Raw genomic sequence first — 20,343 nt, 5'->3', positions numbered from 1 at the left:
ATTAGCAGACACTGAATTTTTTGTAAAAGAGTTGTTAACAAGATATTCACTGCCGGAGACTGACTCATTTAAAAAGTTCATAGCTAACCAGGACTTTAAGGCCTCCGAAATCGACCCGGGGTTTTTCGTCACCCCCGCCATGGTCAACCAAAGTTGGAAGGGAGCCCTTTTTAATAACAGACACATGTTCACGAGACACGCTTGTCACGGTTTTCACTATTTTATTTGTAAAAAATTGACCTACCACTCCTGCGCGAGTGAGGACTGTGAGTGCAAATTCTGTGATAAACCAATCAGTTTCTACCATTTCCTCCAATGTGATAAGAACACTTTGACACTGTGCCAAGCCGCCAAAGCAAAGACTAGCAATGAACCTGTGATTTAATTATTGTATATGCCTGTTGTTGTACACCCGTGGTGTCTAATAAATATTTCATTCATAATTTTTCTATTAATTATATACTGATATTTTTATTCTTTGGAATTGTACCAATTTGCGTAAATTGTCGGTACCACTGTTCTCACATCTCATGCATCGTCCAAACGTATGTATAATTTTTTTTTACAGTCGCGCTGAAAGATCTCAAATGAGATGTCACAACATTGATTCAATACCCTGTTGAATGACGCCTTCGATTTCCACGCCAATGTCAGCTGGAACCCAACATTTTCAAATTTCAGTTAGCAATAAAATTATCAAAAGTTTCACTCACCGTTGCTGATGATATATATCGACTCCTTGTCACCCTCCATTTCTGCAGTCTGTGGCACGGTCAAATCCTTATCATTCTTTTCGTGCTTCTTATTGTGCTTGTAGCTAGCAGACATTTCTGTAAAACCTTTAAACCAGACTAATCAGCACTTGGCTAGAAACAGGATCAATCTCGTACTCTTTGGACAGTATTTGCACTTGTAAGGGCGCAGGCCATAGTGGCGGTTCATGTGTTCAGTCAGGGTCTGTTGTCTGGTGAACGTCTTCTTGCAAAGCTGACACAAATATGGCTTTTCACCAGTGTGCGTCCTCTCGTGTCGAAGCAAATCGCCTTAGAAATAAATTAAATGCATTTTAGTATCCAAGTTTAGTAGATTCGTGAAAAATCTACCTCTGGTTAAAAATTGTGATGGGCACTTTGTGCAACTGTATCGCTTGATATTATTGTGGCGCATTTTGTGGCTCCTGAGCTGCGCCTTTTGCCGAAACGATTTGCCGCACAGTTCGCAGAGGTGCGCTTTTTGGTTGAGATGCATGGCCATGTGAGACTGGAGCACAGATTTTTGCGTAAACGACTTTTGACACTCCGAACACTGGAAGGGTCGTTCACCAGTGTGAAGTCTTTGATGCACCTGATAAAGAAGTTTTTTTCCAGTGAACTAGTTGATTGAAAAGGATTTAATTTCACCTTCAATGACTTCTTTTCAGTGAAATGGGAACCGCACTCGTCACACTTCCAAGGTTTGTCGCCCGAGTGGATTTTTTCATGTCTTGCCAAATTTCCACTGGTTGTGAAAGCATTGCCGCACGCCTTGCACGTGTATGGTTTTTCCCCAGTGTGGCATCGCCTGTGGACTACGGAGGGATTTTAATTTTAATATTTTTTATTAGGAGTTCAGTGAAATTATTACCCATTAAATTATTCTTTGTGGAAAATTTGAAACCACACTCTTCACATTCAAAAGGTTTAGCGTGGCAAGATTTATGAGCTGCAAACACATAGTTGTTACAAATTTATCCATAGATTTGATTAAATTCAATTTTACCACTCAGTGCTGAATTAGAGCCAAACTTCTTTCCGCATATTTCACAAATGACCGAGGAGTCACTGTTTTCTATGGAGTTAGAGCATTTCAGGGTAACAATATTCAATTGATCCCTTGCTATGTCATCTGTTTTCTCTAGATAGAAATGTTTTAATAAATATTGCTAGCACTGAAAGAAACAACAAACCAAGTTTTGGTTTAGTTAAATACTCTTTGTAAGTTTCTTGATATGATGCGGCGCATTCAGTCGCTTCCTAGAAATTGAAAACTGAAATGAAGTGACAAAACATAAGCAAAAGTGATTGTTATTTTCAACCTTCTCTTTTTCAATGGCCAAACTGAGAGCGCTGATATCTGCAGCTGAATGATTCACTATTTCCTGCAGTTTTTCAGACATGGTGTTCCAAAACTGGACAGCCTCCAATTTTTGCTCTGCTGCCATAGTGGCAACCATAGAGACTGCATTTTCAACCTGAAAGTTAATTTAATTTATTGTTATTGCGGTTTATTGCACAAAATTAAAACTAAAGTATAGCAGAAAGCAGAAAATTATGGAGAAAAATTAATTCAATGAAAATTAATAAACTTAACAAAAACGAATTCTCCTTCATAAGAAAAAAACAATAGAAGGTAATAGGTATAAATAGATAATTATCATATTATACATATATGGGGATCTCAACCTCAATGAGTCAATTGCTAATTTTTAGCGGAGAACAGAGAAATTAAAATTTTGTTGTCATTATTTGAGATTTAAAGGTTTATTTAAATCAATATGGTAAGATTGATATTCACTTATTTTAAATTTTATCAATATCTAGTGTCAAAGCATTATGACAAGTTGCGCCGTATGCATTTATGCATAGCGGTGTCGGCCAAATAGTATTGTATGATGTGATTTGTGTCCTGGAGCGCCTGGTTTTCTGATTGAGAGGTTACGCCAGGTGGTCGGCGATGCAGCGACGGGGATAGCACGTGTTCCCGGTAAGCAACTCTTTCGATGTTTTGTTTGAACTGAAAATCTCACCTTTTGTTTAAAAATTTGCAACGATTTACCAGAAGACATGGTAAATTTATTCCAGTTTTACGCTGCCGACGGCAATGCGTCCATTTTGCTCTTTCTCTGCTAGTATGCCTAAGAAAAATAATAACAGTAATAGAATCCTGTGTTGACAACAGAGGGCTCTGCATTTACGTGGGATGTGGGATGTGGCATGAACTAAACTACTAAACAAGACCACGCTGGTGCAGTTATGTATTATCGGGATTTTTCCAGCTGCTGGAGGGTGGCAGGCAGTAGGAATAGGAATCAATAATTTATCTTGGCACGTCAAATTTAAAGAGCTAGGAAAATGACTAAGAAACAAAAAAGAAGTGTAGCAGCCGTTGCTCATGAAATATCTGACGAAGAGATAGTTGAGGTAAGTGAAAAAGATACATTATTATACGTATGTACATATACATACATTATTTAACTAAGGTATGTATTCTCTTATTTTGTTATTTGAAACGTATTATAGTTTTCACGATCCTATTTTTCAGCAGCCTATTCCGCAGAAGAAATCAAAGAAGAAAGTCAAAGTGGACATTCCAATATTTTCAACAGATGATATCGATGACTTAATTGTTTCTGAAAGATCGGTCTTTCCGACTGATTTGAAGCAACGACACCCTCTCTTTGGAGCAGGTACATAATTTGACAATTTTTTAAATTGAGGACAACATAAAATATTCCTTTATTTTTACACATTACTGTGTAAATAGAGGAAATGGGTCGTCTTTAGATAGCGTCTATTTTTGCTTCTATTTCAGATTACAAAAAGAGGTGTAGTCTTTCTGGGTTATGTCGCTATCCGCAAAGGGATACTAGTGTTATTGCTACCAAGGAACGCAAGAAAAAGCGTGTCAAAGATGAGTCAATGGATTGCGAGGAAGTTAGCGACTGTGAACAAAATATAGGTCTTGACACCACATCCACACACTTGACGGATTTACCATCAAAGAAGAGAAAGAAAAAATGGACTGTTTCTTGAATTTAAGTTGTGAGTAAAACGCATAAATGATAATTTTTTTGCAAAATGTTTTATTTACATACAAAACAAAAATTGATGGATAAATGACCACGATTAATGGAATGGAGAAAACAATAATTATAATTCATCATGCTCTTCTGTGTTGATCTCTTCAACATCGTCAGTCTTATCTTCTTCACTCACTTCCTCACTATCTTCATCGGGCTGAAATATAATAGTTGATTAATTTAAAATATCAATAACTCAAACGTGGCAATCATTACCTTCTCATCAGGGGAAATGCCCAAAGTTTTTCGCATCATCGACTCAATGCTGGTGGCAAACTCTGACGTATCCTTGAGCATGTACCCTGACCTGAGGGTTGCTGTTCTGAACATCATGAGAGCCATGTCTTTAGCAGTGGGGTCAGCAGGGTCATCCTCAACCCTTCTCAACAATTCCTTGATCAGAGGGTGTCCAGGATTCACTTCAAGAACCTGAACAGCATTATATGTAAGGTCTATCAGATCCAATATCTGTGAACACTACCTTCTTCTGGTTGAGGTAATAGCTTCTCTGAGGGTCTTCAGACTTTTGGTGAGCGTTCGACACGGCCAGTCGTTCCATGTTGCCAGTCCAGCCAAACATGCTGGCCACAAGTGCACAGGGCGAGTCGGTCAACCTCTCGGATAGGGTAGCCTTTGAAATGTGGCCCTTGAGCGCGTCATCATTCAACCATTTGACCAGAGGCTCAAATCGAGTCTTCAGGGCCTCCTTCTTTTCCTTAGACGATTCAGACTCATCCAAGGTGAAGCCCTCCTTGGCAACGTTCTGGAACTTCTTGCCCTCAAATTCGGGCAGAGCTGAGATGCAGTATTCATCGACGGCTTCCACTAGGTACAGAACCTATAAATGATTTTGATTTTTAAGTTTGTGACAGAATTGGGAATTACAAGTTTTACCTCGTAGCCCTTCTTCAGCAGCTTTTCGACAAAAGGCGACCTCATGACTTCCTCCCTGTTAGATCCAGCAATATAATAGATGTGCTCCTGCTTTGGCTTCATCCTTTCAACGTATTCCGCAAGGGAGGTCAGGTCAGTGCCGTTAGACGAAAGGAACATCAGCAACTTGGCCAGGCGGGTGCGGTTGGCAGAGTCTTCGATAACTCCAAGCTTAATGCTGCAAATTGATTAATTTCAGGTTTGAACTCAAAATAATTAAGGATTGAGCTCACTTGGTGGAGTATTCCTTCCAAAACTTCTCGTATTCATCCTTGTCCATTTTCTTGAGCATGTCAAGAGCCTTGCGAACCAGCTTTTTCTTGATAATTTTGATAAGTTTGTGCTGCTGGAGAGTTTCACGGGAGACATTCAGGGGCAGATCATCAGAGTCAACAACTCCTTGGATGAACGATAGATAGCTGGGCATCATGTCTTGCAGATCATCGCTGATAAAAACACGTCGCACAAAGAGCTAAAAAAGAAACGGTTGAATTGGTAATCAAATTCATTAATAAAGAAAATTACCTTGATGTGATCGGTCTTAGTACCGTATCTGTTGAAACCTTCTCCCGGTTGGTTTTCTGGGACATACAGAAGAGACTTGAACGTTACTTCTCCCTCAGCGACAAAGTGGACCTTGGTGAGAGGGTCCTTGGTGTCTTTAGTCAGACTTTTGTAGAATTCGTTATAGTCTTCTTCTGAGATGTCGGCAGGCCTAGGGACGCAAAATTAATTTATTTACAGTTTAACTTAATATTTGTTATGCATACTTTCTGGTCCAAATGGGCTTGGCTTCATTCAGCTTTTCCCAGTCCCAGACGGTCTTCTCGACCTTCTTTGTCTTGGGCTTGTCATCCTTTGCCTCTTCATCCTCAACTTTACCATCTTCTTCATCAACAATGTCCTTGTCCTCCTCCTTGGTGGCTTCTTCCTCGATTGGCTCTTCCTCAGTAACCGTTTTGCTGGTCCACAGGTAAATAGGGAAGTTGATGAACTGAGAGTACTTCTTGACAAGGTTCTTGATGTTTTCTGGCTGAAGATAATCGCCAGCTTCTGGCTTCAACTTCAAGCTGATCTGGGTTCCACGCGGCAAAGTGTTTCCTCTCGGGTCTTTGGCGATATTGAAGCTGCTCGTGTCACTTTCCCAAATGTACTGCTCATCCTCATTGTTCTTGCTTGTGACAACAACTGTGTCGGCCACTGTGAAGATAAAACTTGTTATTATTGTACAATACATTAAGATTAATTAAATCTCAAACTCACCAAGGAATGCCGAGTAGAAACCAACTCCAAACTGCCCAATCATGTCATTGGTGTCCTGAGATCCCTGAGAAGCATCTTGCATTTTGGTGAGGAACTCGGCAGTGCCAGACTTAGCAATGGTGCCAAGGTTGTTGATCAAATCGCTCTTCGTCATTCCAATACCAGTGTCTGTTATGTGCAGCATTTTCGTGTCTGGGTCCAGCCTGATCTTTATCGCTAAGTCAGACGTGGCAGAGAGGGCGGACGGATCAGTCAGCGAGAGCAATCTGATTTTATCCAAAGCGTCTGATGCGTTGGAAATCAATTCTCTCAAGAAAATCTAAGAGAAGCGTTTAAAATTATTACATAATTATTTTTCTACTTTAAAAATATAGCATACCTCCTTATTTTTGTACAGTGAATTGATGATAAGTTTCATCATTCTATTGACTTCAGCCTGGAAAGTGAATTTCTCCGCTTTGTCCCGCAACTCTTTTATCTGTGCAACATTGAGACCATCCAACTTAATAGCTTCCTCTTCTCTTTTGACTGCTTCATCGTCTGAAGTTCAACACATTAATTAGCTGATAATTATTTCCTTCGAACAAAGATTATCATACCTGTTCTTAAGGCTTCTCGACTGCTTCCCAAATCAGGTTCCACGGTGACTGTTTGTGGTTCTTCATCAGCAGCTGCTCCCGACAGCCCTAAAAAATTAAACTTGTCAAGAAGTGTCAAGTGACAATTCCACTGATCCAGCCTGAGCCGACTCTTTAAATAACGAGATAAAGCATGCCTGTGCGCTTTCAGTCTCCCTCTATTATTTCCTCACATTCGAATCGTGTCGAATGAGTATTATCATGAATTAACTTGAAATATACTTGTTTTTAACAATTTAATTTACTGTTCAAATTCAAAGAAATTTCTGGAGTCCCCTATGTTTGACACGAACTTTGGACACGGCGTCAATTTTAGGGAACAGCAAATTTGCCGGTTCAACGACCCCCTCAAATCTGTTTTAAAGTCCCCCTTGAATGTGGAACTATGTACATTCACGCGATTTCTTTGAAACAAACCTGATAAAAGCAAGATCCCCAGAGAGAGGAATATTAGGTGCTTCATTCTAGCTGATCCCGAGTTTACTCTTGACAGGACAATTCTCTCTAAACCGCTGCTGAAAGACTGCTGACGGACGGTGCGGCGCCTCGCCTCCAAACTTTGCTTAGCGTGAGCAAAGTTTAAAGGGACTACGTGCACCAATGACGTTGGACCACGCAGAAAAATTGAACCAATCAACGAATGCTATCTGGCAGCCAGCTGCACCAATATGATTTTGTATTGGCTTCCTTTAAGCGCGGTAAACGTAATACCATTGAATTCACACAAATCCTTGCTGACACGCGTCAAAATTACAAAAATTAATACGCGATTTGACTTTTAACCTTGAAATATAGTAGTGATACTCGATCGGGATCTGCTCAATTTTATGGCTTCTATTACAGATTTAGATAAGTTATTTTTTTATTAGTTTTTTTATTCTCTTAAAATATTTAAATTTGAAGCAGTCATTTTATAGTTTCAGATATCAGTTTCAGTAATTATCGTAATTATAAAACGGTAAAACAGTAGAAATCTAATAGGGATTATGACAATGACGTCGCAAAATTAAAAAAGGCAAATTGCTCTACGCAGTATATTTTCAATCAATCAAATTACCCAGAGGCAACAACATTAATTATTCTTCAATTATTATATTAACACGATACAATAATTTACTCGAAACATTTTAATTATTTAATATACAATTTTATATATAATTATTATTGGAGCATGGTGTGTGTGTGCTTCATATTATTTTGAATATTTAGACATGTAACTCAAATGCTGTACTAAAATTGTAAGCACAAATTAACAGAGATCACATTATGGGAATCAGTTTTAACAAGGCAGGGTATCAGTCTGCTTTTTCATCAGTTTGTCTGCTGACGACCTTCTTTATTGACGTCTTGAAGGACTTGCTCCCAGGCCGCAAGGGACTGCAAAAAAATACGAGCAAAATTTTTCACAGTCTGATTTTAAGTACAACATTGTACCTTCTCATGGAATTTTATTTGTGCATCAGCCATACTCAAGAAGAGCTGCTTCAGGTCTCTTCTTTTTTCCAAGTGCCACCTTTCAAAATCCGATCGAAGAGTCTCATTGGCACACTCAGTTTGATCTTGCTTCTCCTTTGATTCAAAATTTATCAGAAAAGAAAATTAGATTTAAAATAATATCAAACCTCGGCTAGCTTAATAAGATCTCCAATGCTTGCACTCAACTTTTGCAACCGCTCTTCCTTGTTTTCTGGACTTTTCCAAAATGCGTAACTCTGACTATTGGTCTCCTGATTTTGACCAAGTTCGCTCTGGAGCTAAACGACACAATGTAATATTTTTAAATTAAAACACCCAGCATTTGAACTACCTGCTCTTTTTCAGCACGCTTCTTTCCTAGTTCCTCTAGAACCAGTTCATACTCAATCTGTGAGGCGTCTCGCCTCTCTAATGACTCTTTCACAGCATCAATGTAAAGCAGAAACTCTTTCAGGGGCTGACTGGTTATGTGAGGGAACTCATTGACCAAGGTTTGCTCCTCTGTGGATATTGACTCAAATGCCTGGCCTATTGTGGCCAGGAGATTCCCAAGCTCAGGCTCCACTGATGACCAGAGGTTAAAAACCGGGTGCAGCTGCTGCAGTTCACCCAAATGTTCTAGATAAACAATGTTTCAGCACACAATCGCTTCAACTTTTTTGTTTGAAGTGCGCACCTTGTTGTTCCTTGTTGATTCGGTGACTTATCTTCTCAATGCTTGTTAGTTTATCAGTGAGGCTCTGCGAGTAATTCAGCATCAGATCAAAATCATGAGGTCGTCCTTTTGCGAGATAGATCCCGGATATGTTTTGAATAGAATCAGTCCATCTGCTTATCAGACCTTGTTTGCTCTTCCTCAAAACTGTAAAGTCCTGAAGCAATTTTTTTTAATAAAGAGGAAAACTTGTCTTTAAATTTGCATGGTACTAACTGAGGGTTTTGCAGTGATAAAACCTTTAAAGTTTGCATCAAAGCTGAGGAATGGGTGATCAGCCAATCGATTCATGAACTTGTGGAGCATAGCCATGCGGTGAAGAATAAACTCTTTGGAATATCTGTCCAGCTGACCCATGAGAGTGTGTTTCTCTGGCAGTGGCTATTTACATAAATTAACTATAGTAATACAAAATATATTAGGACAATCTTGCAACTACCGGAATAAGATTGTTAGGATGATTTTGAACAAGCTTCTCACGAAGCCACAGAAAGTCATTAAATCTTCTGCGGACAACATACTCAGTCTCTTCAAAATCTGACCGTGACGTCTGTGGAAAAGAGACTTAATAGCAGTGCCAAATGAAAAATACTGTTGACAATTTACCTTCGTAGTAACTCTAAATGTTATATAAGTTTCAAGTGTGCTGAGGAGCTTTTGGGGATTATCTACTCGAATCTGCAACTCTCTTCCATCATACTGAAGATCAGCAACATCATCTTGGTCTTGCAGTGTCGAGAAACTTTCGATGGAAGGCGACGCAGCCTAGGTGAAAATTATTTTGTTTTATTTTGTGACGTGCATGTACCGCTTTATATAACTTACAACCGATCCCTCGAAAGAGGCACTGCAAGTGGAAAATGGATCATCAAAGTCTCGGCTCTCATCTCGCCGAGCAACACCTTTGCATTCTGTGGACACTTCAATCACAGCACCTGGAGGGCTCTCCATTTTTTAACCCACTCCTGAAAATAAAAGAAAATTTTTAATAATTTGTAATGATACAAAAATATCATTATCACTCGTTGATAGCCTTAAGTGTAATTATAGCTTATTTTTCAGTAATTCTCTTGGAATATACAGTTATATAATACTGGCGAGGCTTTAGGGAAATGTGATTTTAAATTTGGTTTGGTGCCGTTGTTAGTATCTACAATAGTATATCTCTCAATATTAAGTCAGTTTATTGGATAAATAAGTGCCTGAAGCAAGGAAAGGAGACTGAAACAAAGTGATTTCTTGTACAAAATCCCTTACTACTTTCAAGGAACAAAAATTTGAACAACATTTTTATATAATTATTATTCTATCTGCTGCAATATGTACATAATTATTATGCTATGTTCGAACTTTCTATGGGATGTTATCATAAGAAATGAAATGTCGAGTTATTTCTATAGGCTAACCTATGCTTGAAGATTCTGTGTCGTCGAATGTTATTTAGAATTATAATAACTTGCAAAAATACAAATCCAGATGTTGATTCAGGTGACACTTCTTCGAGGATTTGATTTTCGTGCAGGCTTGTGTCCTAAAAAGAAGGCCAATCACAACAACAGCTGTAAGGGCGTGGATTCTGAAGAAGAGAGCGCACTTGGGTGACTCCTGGGGGCAGACAACGGAACTAACAACTTTAGAGTGGAGGTGTGGACTGTCTAGACCGATAAGTGACCGACCACCATGGCCAAAAATTGACCTTTTTTTCGAACTCATACTCTGCTATGTTCACTGCCTAACCTTTTTCGGTGAGTACCCTAGTTACAGATAATCCTTTTTATCAATTTGAAACGAGACTACGACTTCTTTCTCGTTAGATACACGCAAATTGATGAGACCGGGTGCGCCGTCCATTTGCTTCGTGATATACTTAATTCGCCATGTGATTTTGTAATTCATTTAAATATTTGACAGTATTTTAAGATTTAATGTCAAGTTTTTTGTCATCGTTTTAAAGATAAATCATGTATGTTTCAGGACCATTGTAAATTTAAATCTCTTTATACGATGGGGATTCAAGATTTGCAGACTTTTATCCAGTCCTACGCCCCGGGCGGCTGCGTGTCCATAGACCTGCTGAAAATTGCAGCAAGGAACAGAAAACCACAGCCGCTTGGACGGAGACTTCGTCTTGTTCTGGATGCAGAATGTTGTCTCGACAGACTTTATGGAGGATACTTCTCAGGTAATTTGTAATGCTTAAACTCTTCTTTATTTCAGCACATGCGATATCAAATTCAATCATAAATTTATTAATCGTCACCGTAAAATAATAATTGAATTGCTTTAGCAATAATTTGAAAAAATAGAAAAAATTTCTGTTTTTCAGACTGGGCCAGTGGTGGACAGTGGAACAGAATGGTGCAATTCTTGTCCACTTTGATTCAAAATATGCAAGCACATGGCATAGAGCTTGTCGTATTTTTCAATGGGTGCTTGGAGCCTGATAGAGCCGAGCAGTGGCAACAAGCACAGCAGAGCGTACGCCACAGGGCGACGTCTATTCTTCGTCATCTTGCCTCTAAAGGCACTCCTCCACCAAAGGTTTGGTGGATTGCTCCTGAGTGTCTCCGCACATGCCTCAGGATGGCTCTGAGGCATCTCAATGTCTCTGTGGTATTTTTGCAGATTTCACATCAAAGAATGTCCTTGGTAATGGGCTACATTTTTGTTTCAGATGTGTAGCATGTACGACCACAGACAGGAGGTGATTGCCTTCTGCAGAGAAAATAACTACAATGGCTTGCTAGTCGAGGACCCAGAATATGCAGCATTTGATCCTCCAAGGTATTTTTCGTCACAGCAGCTCAAGCTCACTTACAAAGTAAGCATTAAACGACATCAGCAACTACCATTGATGGTCTATTTTCGCAGGGTGCTCTTGAAACAAAAGAATACTTGATGGGCAAAGTTGCTGAAGCGCTGGAGTTGTCAAACAATAAGCTGCCTGCAGTTGCTGCTCTTTTGGGCAACCACCTGATCTCTGAGGAAAGTCTTGACCCGTTTCACAGAAAAATTTGCCCTGGGCACCAAACTGGAAAGGTTCAAATCACTTGCTCTCTGAGGCTCATTTGCTGAAAAGTCTATTTTCTGCAGATCCCATCTGATGTTCTTGTGAAAGCTGTTGCTTCATTTGTGAAAGGACTGGGATCTGCCATGGACGATGTTGATGAAATCGTTGCACAAGTTTTTCCTGGCTCAGGCTCCTCTCACTTAAGGAGCAAACTTCAAGCTGCATTCAAATATTACATGAATGGTACGAAGGAAGGATTCCTCAGCTATAAGAGCGGTGCCAGAGGTTTGTCGTTTTCCCTGTTCTGTACTTTGATTCAAATTAAAAATTTCAGGGCGCAATGGCAAAAGCAGGACCAAGTCAAAGTCTGAAAATGATAAAAAGCCTTCTCAGTCTGAGCCCCAAGCCTTGAAATTCGCATCTGACGCTGCTGATTCCCTTGAGGCCCTTCAACCAACACCCTCTATTAAAGTTGACCCTCCTAGCACAGAAGACTGTTCCAACGAAAGTGAGGATTTTACTAATTTACTACGTTCCCAGACCTATGAAATTTAAATTCAGTTACAGTAACCAATGGACTTGCAAGTCTGCAACTCAGCTCTTCAAGTTCCAGCAGCACAAGCAGTGCTCCATCACCCAATCCGGCAAGCCACGATGCTGAGCTCAACCTGGCAGGCTTGGTTTCTGCCGAGGTATTGCGCACAGCCAGTGAGAGACACTCAAAAGGCATGATGGCGCCGCAAATCCACCAAATCCTGAGCCTGGGACAAATTAGACTGTCAGCTGTTCTTGAAGATGAAACAGAATTGCCATTGGCCCATCTGTTCTTCCGACCTGTGCGACAAATGGTATGAAACACCCCTGACACCTCAGTATGTCAAATTTAACGCTGAGCTCTTTCTAAGGTTTACGGAATTTTGTTCAATCTGCATCACCTGAGTTTCCTGCAAAGTCACAAGGCAGCCAAAGACAAGGCAACTCAAATTGCTCACATTAACCTGGACTCGATTGCCGTTCAAGAAATTGTGTGGCTGAAGGATTCATCCCGAGTTGACAGAGTCAAGCCTGAGAGAGTTGGTTGGGGAGTGCCAACTGTCCAGCGTCTTTGGTTTGGGTACGTCTGGAATAATTTTGCACTCAATTTTTCAGTTGTAAACGTGTTTGACTATTGCAGCTCCACTGTTGACGACAAACGAAGACGACTGAGAGCTTTTTTATCGTGCATGAGATCTGACACAACTATGATTCTCAATCCTCATTATGTGCCCCAACCAATGCTGCTATTTGCTTGTGTCATCAGGTATGTTATTTTGCATAAGGAATTCATATCAACTCTACTGTTTTTTCCCCAGATACATCATGTCACACACGGATCAACCCATCCTAAGAAAGCAGGAATTAGACGCACTGATTGCACAGGCTTTCTCCCCTGAACTGATAAACGCTAATTTCCTGCAAGATCTCCAAGTAATTTGTCCTGCATAACAATTCTGGCACCTTTTATTCAGAGGCTAACCTTTGTGGTTTAGTTCTTCTGCACACGGGTGCAAAATAAAACTCAAAAGTTAATTTGCGTCTCTTGGTGAACTGCCACTAGATGCACATGCTTTTGAAACAATTTACTATTTTCCCCTCAGCAGGGCAGACCTTCACATGGTATGCTTTCTCTGTTTCAGTTACCTAGACTGAATGTGCGAGGTGTCCAATTGGCTGCACTGGTGATGAATGGCATTGAAAATGCCCTGCTGGCCAATGACGCCTGCGGAGCACCCATTCCGTGGCTGATGTGCTGCCCATGGCTTTATTTTGATGGCAAACTGTTTCAATATAAACTGTTGAAAGCTGAGAACGTCAGGGGACTCCCTGTAATTAGAAAAACTTCTGAACTTTTGCGGATTACGTGAATTTTTAAAACCCCAGGAATTATGTGATCACCGTATGGATGACGTGCTCAAAATTGAACGCATGAAGGAGGCCATCTTGGAGGGCATTAGCCCTCACTTTGCCAGGGTTCCACCCCCGCAACCGATGCCACTGCCGCTGCGAGTGCCTCCACCGGTCAATCTCATGCCCACCCCGCTCATGCCAGTGTTTCCGCACAACGGCAGGGGTGGTGGCGCCCGGGGCCGAAACATGGTTGCTGAAGGAGGACGTCTCCGGGTTGCGGGGATCGTGGTTGGACAGTGGGGAGACAATTACGGCAGTTCCGCCAACGGACGCTCCCAACCCAACAGGAATGTTCCTTTCCAGCAAGTATGGCTCATTTTTATTGATTTTTTAATAGTGGTTTGATTTCAAATTTAAATGATTTAGTTAACGAATAAAAATTTATCTTGTACGAATATCGCTGGTTAATTAATCGGTATAAATTATTGTTACCAGTTTGCAGGACACGCAGTTATGAAAGTCATTAATTATTGTGATTTGCTTACAAATGAATGTTTGTCAGTAAAACACAGACTTAAGGGGACATGCTATTATTAAAATTTGATTTTAATTTGCACATCATCTTAAGCGATATAAGCTCAACAAATATTTAAAAAGATCAGGAGCATAAATAATTTTAACTCCCTTAATTATAAATCTACACTAACGCTTTTTGATGATTTCCTTTGCAATAATGCTCTACAATGTAAAAAATCTAGCTTTAATTATCTTAATTTTTTTTTTGGTAAGCAGAGGTATCCTATACATACTTTAAAATGATCATAAGTTTTGGACAGCAATATCTTTTTATAGCCAATAACGCTTAATATAATTATGTTATTAAAATGGTTTCTTCATATGGGCAAGAAGTCCACACAAACAGGCGAATTAATTTATCATTACATTTGTTTGATTTTTAGGCTGGTGGAAAAGGTTACATGAACTCTGGAATGCCAAATTTGTATCAGAACTACAACGCACGCGGTGATCCAAAATCGGTCCGACTGGCCGTCCGAGGTCGCGGAGCTGTGCAGAACGGCCGTCGCGGTCGTGCGACTAAGAAACTAACCCCAAATGGGTAAGGTCCTCCACTAAAAAATACTGTGCAGCCTAAACTGTTTAGCGGAACATTTCAGGACCATCAGCAAGGGTGGCAAAGTCGGTCCGGAATCAAAGTCGGCCAGCGCGCTTAAGACTGAATCGGGATCGCAGCCGAACGGACACCCCGAGGAGAAGACTGCTAGTCTGCAAGAGCCGTCTTGCCAGTGAGTTGGTCTGCTGACACGCTTAACTAAGACTTAAAATGTGGGCCACAAGGCCTGCTCAACTGATATTTTTCTATGTTTGTTATTTTGTTATACTAAAGAGCGATTTTCGGGATTTTTATCTCGAGTTCGCCACCGATGATGCCAACAGGTAGGAATGGTTGTGAGTGTTCAATCCAAAAGAAATTGTGATGACTCTTGTGATAAAATCGAAGATATTTTGACACAAACAAAACTCTTGTTAGGCACGCTGCGTAGATTTCTTTGCATTGAATACTTTGAGCCAGCCGGACGGTGCCTAACCACTTAGGCTGAAACTTCGGTATTTTTTTACATGCTGCTGTTTCTACCAACAAATGGCAAGTGGCTGTTCAAAACCTTGTCAACGACCACTACAAGGCCCACTCACTACCAAATCACAGTCTAAAATTTGGCTCAATCGGCCATCGAACCACAACACTGAATCTAATGTCACTAAAATGCCTGGACATTGTCCTGCAGTGCGAGCACCGCAGGATTCACTTAGTCGCCACCAATTATTTATTATGCAGTTGCTGATTAATTCTAATTTCTGCGCAATTTTCTTATTTTTCAGTTATTTGTCTTTTTTAAATTTTTAGTTGAAGTAAAGTAATATTTCAGTAGTTAATTCTATACTTCTCTGTTGCTGAAACGGTTTTTGCTTGGTATACATTAATTTTTTCAAGAGGAGCTGTACACAGCTCCGCAAACTTGTCCAGTGCTCCGAACAGAGAACGAAATACATAAAAGCTTTTCACGCTGCCAGGGTCCACTGATTAAATCATTGATGCTTTGTTTGAATCTAGAATTAAGAAATGAGAATCTACCTTCACACTGTCACAAAACTGTGTCGTATGATGCAACCATGTAAACTAATAAAATAACCTTTGCAGTTTTTGAGGCCCTGCATTCCGGTGGAGGCAGAAGTCGCGCCTCATAATTACACTAGTAGTAAGCTTGGTTCTGATGAAACATGGAAAGCTATCACATAAGAATTGATAAATTGAATGCTCTTAACGAGCAATGGCTGTCCCGTGCCAATTAGCATTAAAAGTATTGTTTATCTTTCCCAAATGAAGATCTCCTTTGGAGAAATTTACTGTATTTGTTAATGTGAAACTAGCACACGATCAGGATAATGTTTTGTAGCAGCGAAAGTATTTATCGTTAAATGGAGAAAATTTGCAGTCTAATAAAAATAGGCATTATAGGTTAATATGTGTAGCTCATCTGACTGTTGCTTTCTGTTGTTGCTCTTATCACAGTGGACCCTTGGTCAAAAGCTTCCCTGCCCTTTTCAACGCTAAAAGGGAGAGGACTATCTGTACTATACAAATAGAAGAACACAATACTCGGTTTAAGTTTTTATGCGACAAATTACGCCAATTTAGTTTACTCTGCCCCGTGTATTGCTAAAACAATTATTATCTCACTTCTTAAGAATACGAAATGTCTTGAATATAATGAGTAATACAGCATGGATAATGTGCTTTTGATGTTGGATTTAAGGGCAGACAAAACACAAACTGAAAACGGTTGGCATTATTTCACTCCACAAGATTGTCTTCACTGCCGTTTCGATATCAGAAGGACATCTTGGATATCTGAACCTTGAACTGTTTTTTGGTTGTTTATTTGAGATCTGCAATGGAGTGGTAATTTTTGCAGTTGGATAGTTGTGCAGATAAACCAAATAAAGAAACAAAATTAAATCAATTTTGAATTAAAATCTCAATCATTTCCACCATATCATGCATTTCCTTTATTGTTGACTCATTTGGATTCAATTAAAATTGAACATTTCTTTTCATTTAAAATATGAATGACTAGTAGTGTAATACTTAACTATGGAAAGCTAACAATGTAGTCAATTTCCAACAGCTTACGTTTGCCGATTCAGGCGGTAGTATCGCATTTTACATTCAGACTGTTGTCTGATCCATACATCAGTGCATAAATAATTGTAAATAATTATCATTTAGGACAAGCTGCCATACATTACATTTTCCACAGCATTCTTGAAGCAATATTTTATGAAAATCTTTAGCCCGTTAAGCTCATCATTTCATCGTCTTTTCTTCTTGTCGCCTTTTCTCCGATGATGACCATGCGGCCGTCTGGGTGTGTTGTGAGGACTGCTGTGGTTAGAATCTTCATCTGTACCTTCATCCTGCAAAATTGGAAATGAATAAACAGAGTTTTTATGTAATTAATCAAAGCAAAGTATGGTTTAATCAAATTACATATTACTAGCAGCTTGGGAGGGTTAATAACCTTCAAGATTACACAGCGTTGGAAATGGGGATTGAAAATCAATACAGCACACAAACATTCTTAATCAGGGTCTTACTTTGGATGTGTCCAAATATTTTTCAGGAATGACAATAATAGCTGCTATGCAGAATAATTGAAACACTGCGCCTATGTACAGTCCATATTTCAGCAAAGTCTCCATAAATGTGTCCGGAGCAATAATTCCGTTAAAATCCTCCCTAAAAATCAAAGAAAATATTTTAAGGTTGAACGTTAAAACTCTTGCAGCCATGCTTACGACTCAGCCATTGTATCTAAGGTCCTGGAAGATTTTGTTTGGGTGTTTCCTTGCTGGTCGATGTTAAATCGCACCGAGGACCCACGTTGATATAAGAGCCGGGTTTCCAACTAGGGTTATTTTGACCAGCTGGAAACCTTAATAATTCACACAAATGTCGGTGTCTATCGAATAAATCGGCCCGGTTAGTGTATCACACGCATTTTACAGAAATTACGGATCGCCGGACCACGAAAGTGACACAGTGAGTGTTGTCAACTTCTAAATTGCCGCCTTCATCATAGTCTTCACGTTGTTCTCAAATCCACCGCCTAAAAATTTCGTCAATGTAACTTGGCGCTCTTGTACATGAGCAGGAATGGTGCACGAGACTCCCGGATTCATTGTGTTCTGCATTGTGAACCCCGTGGTGCGTAAAGCAAAACCGCCATGTTTATCGAGAGTTTGCAAACGATGTTTGTGTCTGCAGGCAACATCAACAGTGTCCCTACGCGACCAGCGCCCGTTTTGAGTCCAACCTCGAAATCCAGGCCCTATACCTGTGTCCGCAAGGACTAGCCAAAGTCATTTCCAGTCATTGCAGTCACTGTCGGCGTGAAATTAATCCAATTTCAAGCCGAAACACACGCTAAAAGCTTCGCTCCCAAGTTGACAACTCAAAAAGGTACGGAAATCACCGCTGTCCCCCTTTGCCCCCGAGGGTCAAAACCCAATCTTGAGTGCCCATGATCCGGTCTAATATGTTTTTCATTTCCCAACGTGGTCCTCCACTTCAGGATTTATCTGGAAAGCGTCTTATTTTTCATTAATGAGTTTGCGAGGAGGCGTTCCCTTCAGGTTTCACCGGGGGTTTGCCGCCCCCGTATCGGCCCTTCCTATGTTTTTGCCCTACGAATTCTGAGGGCTCAAGTGTGCGAACATGGCGAATATTTTTGAGAAGGACACGTTAGCTTCAGCATTTTCTATTAAATTTTGTCTTAAGATTTCGTATCCCCATTTAGATTGTTCACGCTTCTCAAACAGAACAAACAAAATAATATACTTACATAGAAATTTATAGAAGCATGGTTTGAATTTTGTCTCTCTGAATTCCTGAAGATCTTTTGAAACCGTAAGAAGTATTTTGAGCTTCCCCATCAATTGGCGGACTATGCATCTTTCGTCATTGTTGCTATGTAGTTTTTGTTCGTTTGAACGACTCCTTTTTTTCTCTACGGGACCCAAAATTAGCTGTCTTCTTTCAAATGAGCTTTAATCACTTATTAAGTTTCTTTAATTGTTTGTAAACTGGTAATTTTCTGACAATGCGGGTCAATTTTTTGAATTTTTTTTGTTGGTCTTTCAAAGGTGCAATTAAATATTTTTCTTGAAGTTGTAATGAACGTCTTATTACTGAAGTTTGGAATCTCGAATGTTTTGCCGGCTTAATTTCTCGTAGCCTGTGCTTTATTATTATTATTTTATATTTTTCTTGAAGCTTGTGCCGAGTGTTCCGCATTGTTTATCCGACCTAAGTGCAACGCCAATATAATTCAGTTCGTGTTGACTATTTTTTAGCTTATTCTTTTCCCCTGAAGTAGCATTGATCGATTTCGCGCCTCCCTTCCCAGGTCAAAATAACACCGCAACAACTTCTGTCAATTACAGTTTTAGTTTTGTTATTATAGAGCCGACGAGTCGAAAATCAATAGAAACACTAAAACAGCAACAGCCGGGAACGCATCCACGGCGCTCAAATTTGGTCAAAAATGGGTCGGAAGCTTCCCGGACGCGAGGTGGACCGGCCGGGGTGTCCATGATTGGTTCGGTCACCAAACACGAGTCCCGTGTGTCCACGAAAATAGTCGCCTTGGCCACCGGCGGCAGCGGTACGCAGCAAGAGAAGGAGCAAAGCTATTGCGCATCGCCCCCCGTGCCCCTCTCAAGCATCCCAAGAGTAGACATCTTGGGATCCGTCCTACCGGTTGTCGTCGCTCAGCCCAACGACGGCCGTACCGGTAGTTGGGCGATATTGATCAGGGTTCATGTGACGTCACTCGGGGGTAACCATGACGACCCCTGACAGCCCCAGGCCGGTGCGCCACTGAAATCGATACGCGGCTCCACGAACCGGTTGGCCCATCCGTAGAAGGGAACCGGTTCGCCGAAACGCCTGTCCGAGAGCCGCAAATTATGGACAAGCGATAGATTTGGCCGAAATAATGTTAAAATGCTTGACATTTGATTTCAATAATATTTTTGTTTTTGGGGGGTGTAACCACGGTTGGCGGCGTCGGAATGCGCGTTCGCACGCCGAGCAGCCTGGATTCCCAAACGGGGCCCCTCGAAATTGATTGAGCGGCAACGCCGCTGCTTGCTGGCCACTTGGGCTAATTTTGTCCCATGACCCTTCCTTGCCAGAGAGGAAGGAGAGTGAGAGTGATTCTTCTGGTCGGAATCTCTGGCTCGGGAAGATAGATCAAGCGCCTGTTCCGGCCACGCCCCTCGCGGGCAGGCTGGTGAAAGCAATCCTTTCGGCCCCGACTAAAACACGGCGTGATTATTTTGTTGTTAACGAGAGAAGGCCTTGACCAAGCGGCGGTGTTGCCGCGCCTTCAAACAAACCTTGGCTCATTACATGCTGCCGCTGCCGCATTATTGTGTGAGAGAAAGAGGAAGGGTTTATGCTGCTCGCGTAACTTCGTGCTGGCGAGGAGAGGCCCCTTTG

General features: G+C 40.7%; 5 protein-coding genes and 1 long non-coding RNA gene across 8 annotated transcripts; 2 read left to right on the top strand and 4 right to left on the bottom strand.

Annotated features, from left to right (window-relative positions):
* Positions 1-465: 465 nt before the first annotated feature.
* LOC135945036 (zinc finger protein 501-like) lies at positions 466-2,937 on the bottom strand. Its single transcript, XM_065492397.1, has 10 exons — positions 2,786-2,937; positions 2,075-2,230; positions 1,946-2,012; positions 1,759-1,893; positions 1,624-1,701; positions 1,401-1,567; positions 1,104-1,344; positions 891-1,043; positions 714-839; positions 466-654 (listed from the first exon to the last, which is right to left on the bottom strand). Exons 1-10 carry the CDS (start codon positions 2,822-2,824, stop codon positions 596-598), a joined length of 1,221 nt encoding a protein of 406 aa, XP_065348469.1. The 5' UTR covers positions 2,825-2,937; the 3' UTR covers positions 466-595.
* Positions 2,640-3,828, top strand: LOC135945058 (uncharacterized). 3 transcript variants are annotated; one of them, XR_010575397.1, is made up of 4 exons: positions 2,640-2,742; positions 3,035-3,179; positions 3,301-3,445; positions 3,571-3,828. It is a non-coding gene; the product is annotated as an uncharacterized LOC135945058 (long non-coding RNA). The 3 variants fall into 3 exon arrangements; XR_010575398.1 differs by lacking the exon at positions 2,640-2,742 and having other exon boundaries at positions 2,925-3,179; positions 3,304-3,445; XR_010575396.1 differs by lacking the exon at positions 2,640-2,742 and having other exon boundaries at positions 2,925-3,179.
* Gp93 (heat shock protein 90 Gp93) lies at positions 3,822-7,249 on the bottom strand. The gene is made up of 11 exons (XM_065492375.1): positions 7,090-7,249; positions 6,634-6,720; positions 6,414-6,574; positions 6,035-6,353; positions 5,542-5,971; positions 5,297-5,486; positions 5,005-5,243; positions 4,733-4,949; positions 4,320-4,676; positions 4,055-4,267; positions 3,822-3,995 (listed from the first exon to the last, which is right to left on the bottom strand). The coding sequence occupies exons 1-11, from the start codon at positions 7,133-7,135 to the stop codon at positions 3,909-3,911; spliced, it is 2,346 nt and encodes a 781-aa protein (XP_065348447.1). The 5' UTR covers positions 7,136-7,249; the 3' UTR covers positions 3,822-3,908.
* Positions 7,250-7,692: 443 nt separating this feature from the next.
* LOC135945029 (sorting nexin-7-like) lies at positions 7,693-10,410 on the bottom strand. The gene is made up of 10 exons (XM_065492387.1): positions 10,270-10,410; positions 9,689-9,828; positions 9,470-9,628; positions 9,303-9,413; positions 9,080-9,244; positions 8,825-9,020; positions 8,480-8,766; positions 8,295-8,426; positions 8,107-8,241; positions 7,693-8,049 (listed from the first exon to the last, which is right to left on the bottom strand). The coding sequence occupies exons 2-10, from the start codon at positions 9,812-9,814 to the stop codon at positions 7,984-7,986; spliced, it is 1,377 nt and encodes a 458-aa protein (XP_065348459.1). The 5' UTR covers positions 9,815-9,828; positions 10,270-10,410; the 3' UTR covers positions 7,693-7,983.
* A 56-nt stretch (positions 10,411-10,466) lies between these two features.
* Positions 10,467-16,801, top strand: LOC135945013 (constitutive coactivator of PPAR-gamma-like protein 1). The gene is made up of 15 exons (XM_065492363.1): positions 10,467-10,608; positions 10,838-11,045; positions 11,190-11,476; positions 11,538-11,684; positions 11,735-11,902; positions 11,957-12,158; positions 12,208-12,381; positions 12,435-12,721; positions 12,779-12,987; positions 13,048-13,173; positions 13,226-13,340; positions 13,550-13,738; positions 13,794-14,126; positions 14,720-14,877; positions 14,936-16,801. The coding sequence occupies exons 2-15, from the start codon at positions 10,868-10,870 to the stop codon at positions 15,066-15,068; spliced, it is 2,706 nt and encodes a 901-aa protein (XP_065348435.1). The 5' UTR covers positions 10,467-10,608; positions 10,838-10,867; the 3' UTR covers positions 15,069-16,801.
* Positions 16,802-16,823: 22 nt separating this feature from the next.
* On the bottom strand, positions 16,824-17,968 carry LOC135945051 (protein MANBAL). The gene is made up of 3 exons (XM_065492440.1): positions 17,637-17,968; positions 17,436-17,577; positions 16,824-17,255 (listed from the first exon to the last, which is right to left on the bottom strand). The coding sequence occupies exons 1-3, from the start codon at positions 17,645-17,647 to the stop codon at positions 17,151-17,153; spliced, it is 258 nt and encodes an 85-aa protein (XP_065348512.1). The 5' UTR covers positions 17,648-17,968; the 3' UTR covers positions 16,824-17,150.
* Between the last annotated feature and the right edge of the window lie 2,375 nt (positions 17,969-20,343).

The sequence above is a fragment of the Cloeon dipterum genome, chromosome 1, assembly GCF_949628265.1.
Source record: "Cloeon dipterum chromosome 1, ieCloDipt1.1, whole genome shotgun sequence".
Classification (NCBI taxonomy): Eukaryota; Metazoa; Arthropoda; class Insecta; order Ephemeroptera; family Baetidae; genus Cloeon; species Cloeon dipterum.
The sequence above is the reverse complement of the archived record's forward strand: the minus strand, read 5'-3'. Positions and strand labels throughout refer to the sequence as shown.

Coding starts and splice junctions, on each gene's coding strand:
- LOC135945051 (XM_065492440.1), bottom strand. Junction 17,256..17,435: donor AATATTTGGACACATCCAAA/GTAAGACCCTGA, acceptor CCAATTTTGCAG/GATGAAGGTACAGATGAAGA.
- LOC135945029 (XM_065492387.1), bottom strand. CDS start 9,814: ATGGAGAGCCCTCCAGGTGCTGTGATTGAAGTGTCCACAGAATGCAAA. Junction 9,629..9,688: donor CCTCTTTCGAGGGATCGGTT/GTAAGTTATATA, acceptor ATTTTCACCTAG/GCTGCGTCGCCTTCCATCGA. Junction 9,414..9,469: donor CATTTAGAGTTACTACGAAG/GTAAATTGTCAA, acceptor TCTTTTCCACAG/ACGTCACGGTCAGATTTTGA.
- LOC135945013 (XM_065492363.1), top strand. CDS start 10,868: ATGGGGATTCAAGATTTGCAGACTTTTATCCAGTCCTACGCCCCGGGC. Junction 11,903..11,956: donor CTGGGCACCAAACTGGAAAG/GTTCAAATCACT, acceptor TATTTTCTGCAG/ATCCCATCTGATGTTCTTGT. Junction 13,341..13,549: donor ATTTCCTGCAAGATCTCCAA/GTAATTTGTCCT, acceptor TCTCTGTTTCAG/TTACCTAGACTGAATGTGCG.
- Gp93 (XM_065492375.1), bottom strand. CDS start 7,135: ATGAAGCACCTAATATTCCTCTCTCTGGGGATCTTGCTTTTATCAG. Junction 5,244..5,296: donor CTAAGACCGATCACATCAAG/GTAATTTTCTTT, acceptor TTTCTTTTTTAG/CTCTTTGTGCGACGTGTTTT. Junction 4,268..4,319: donor ATTACCTCAACCAGAAGAAG/GTAGTGTTCACA, acceptor AATGCTGTTCAG/GTTCTTGAAGTGAATCCTGG.
- LOC135945036 (XM_065492397.1), bottom strand. CDS start 2,824: ATGTCTTCTGGTAAATCGTTGCAAATTTTTAAACAAAAG. Junction 1,568..1,623: donor CACAAAGAATAATTTAATGG/GTAATAATTTCA, acceptor ATCCCTCCGTAG/TCCACAGGCGATGCCACACT. Junction 1,044..1,103: donor ATCACAATTTTTAACCAGAG/GTAGATTTTTCA, acceptor TTTATTTCTAAG/GCGATTTGCTTCGACACGAG.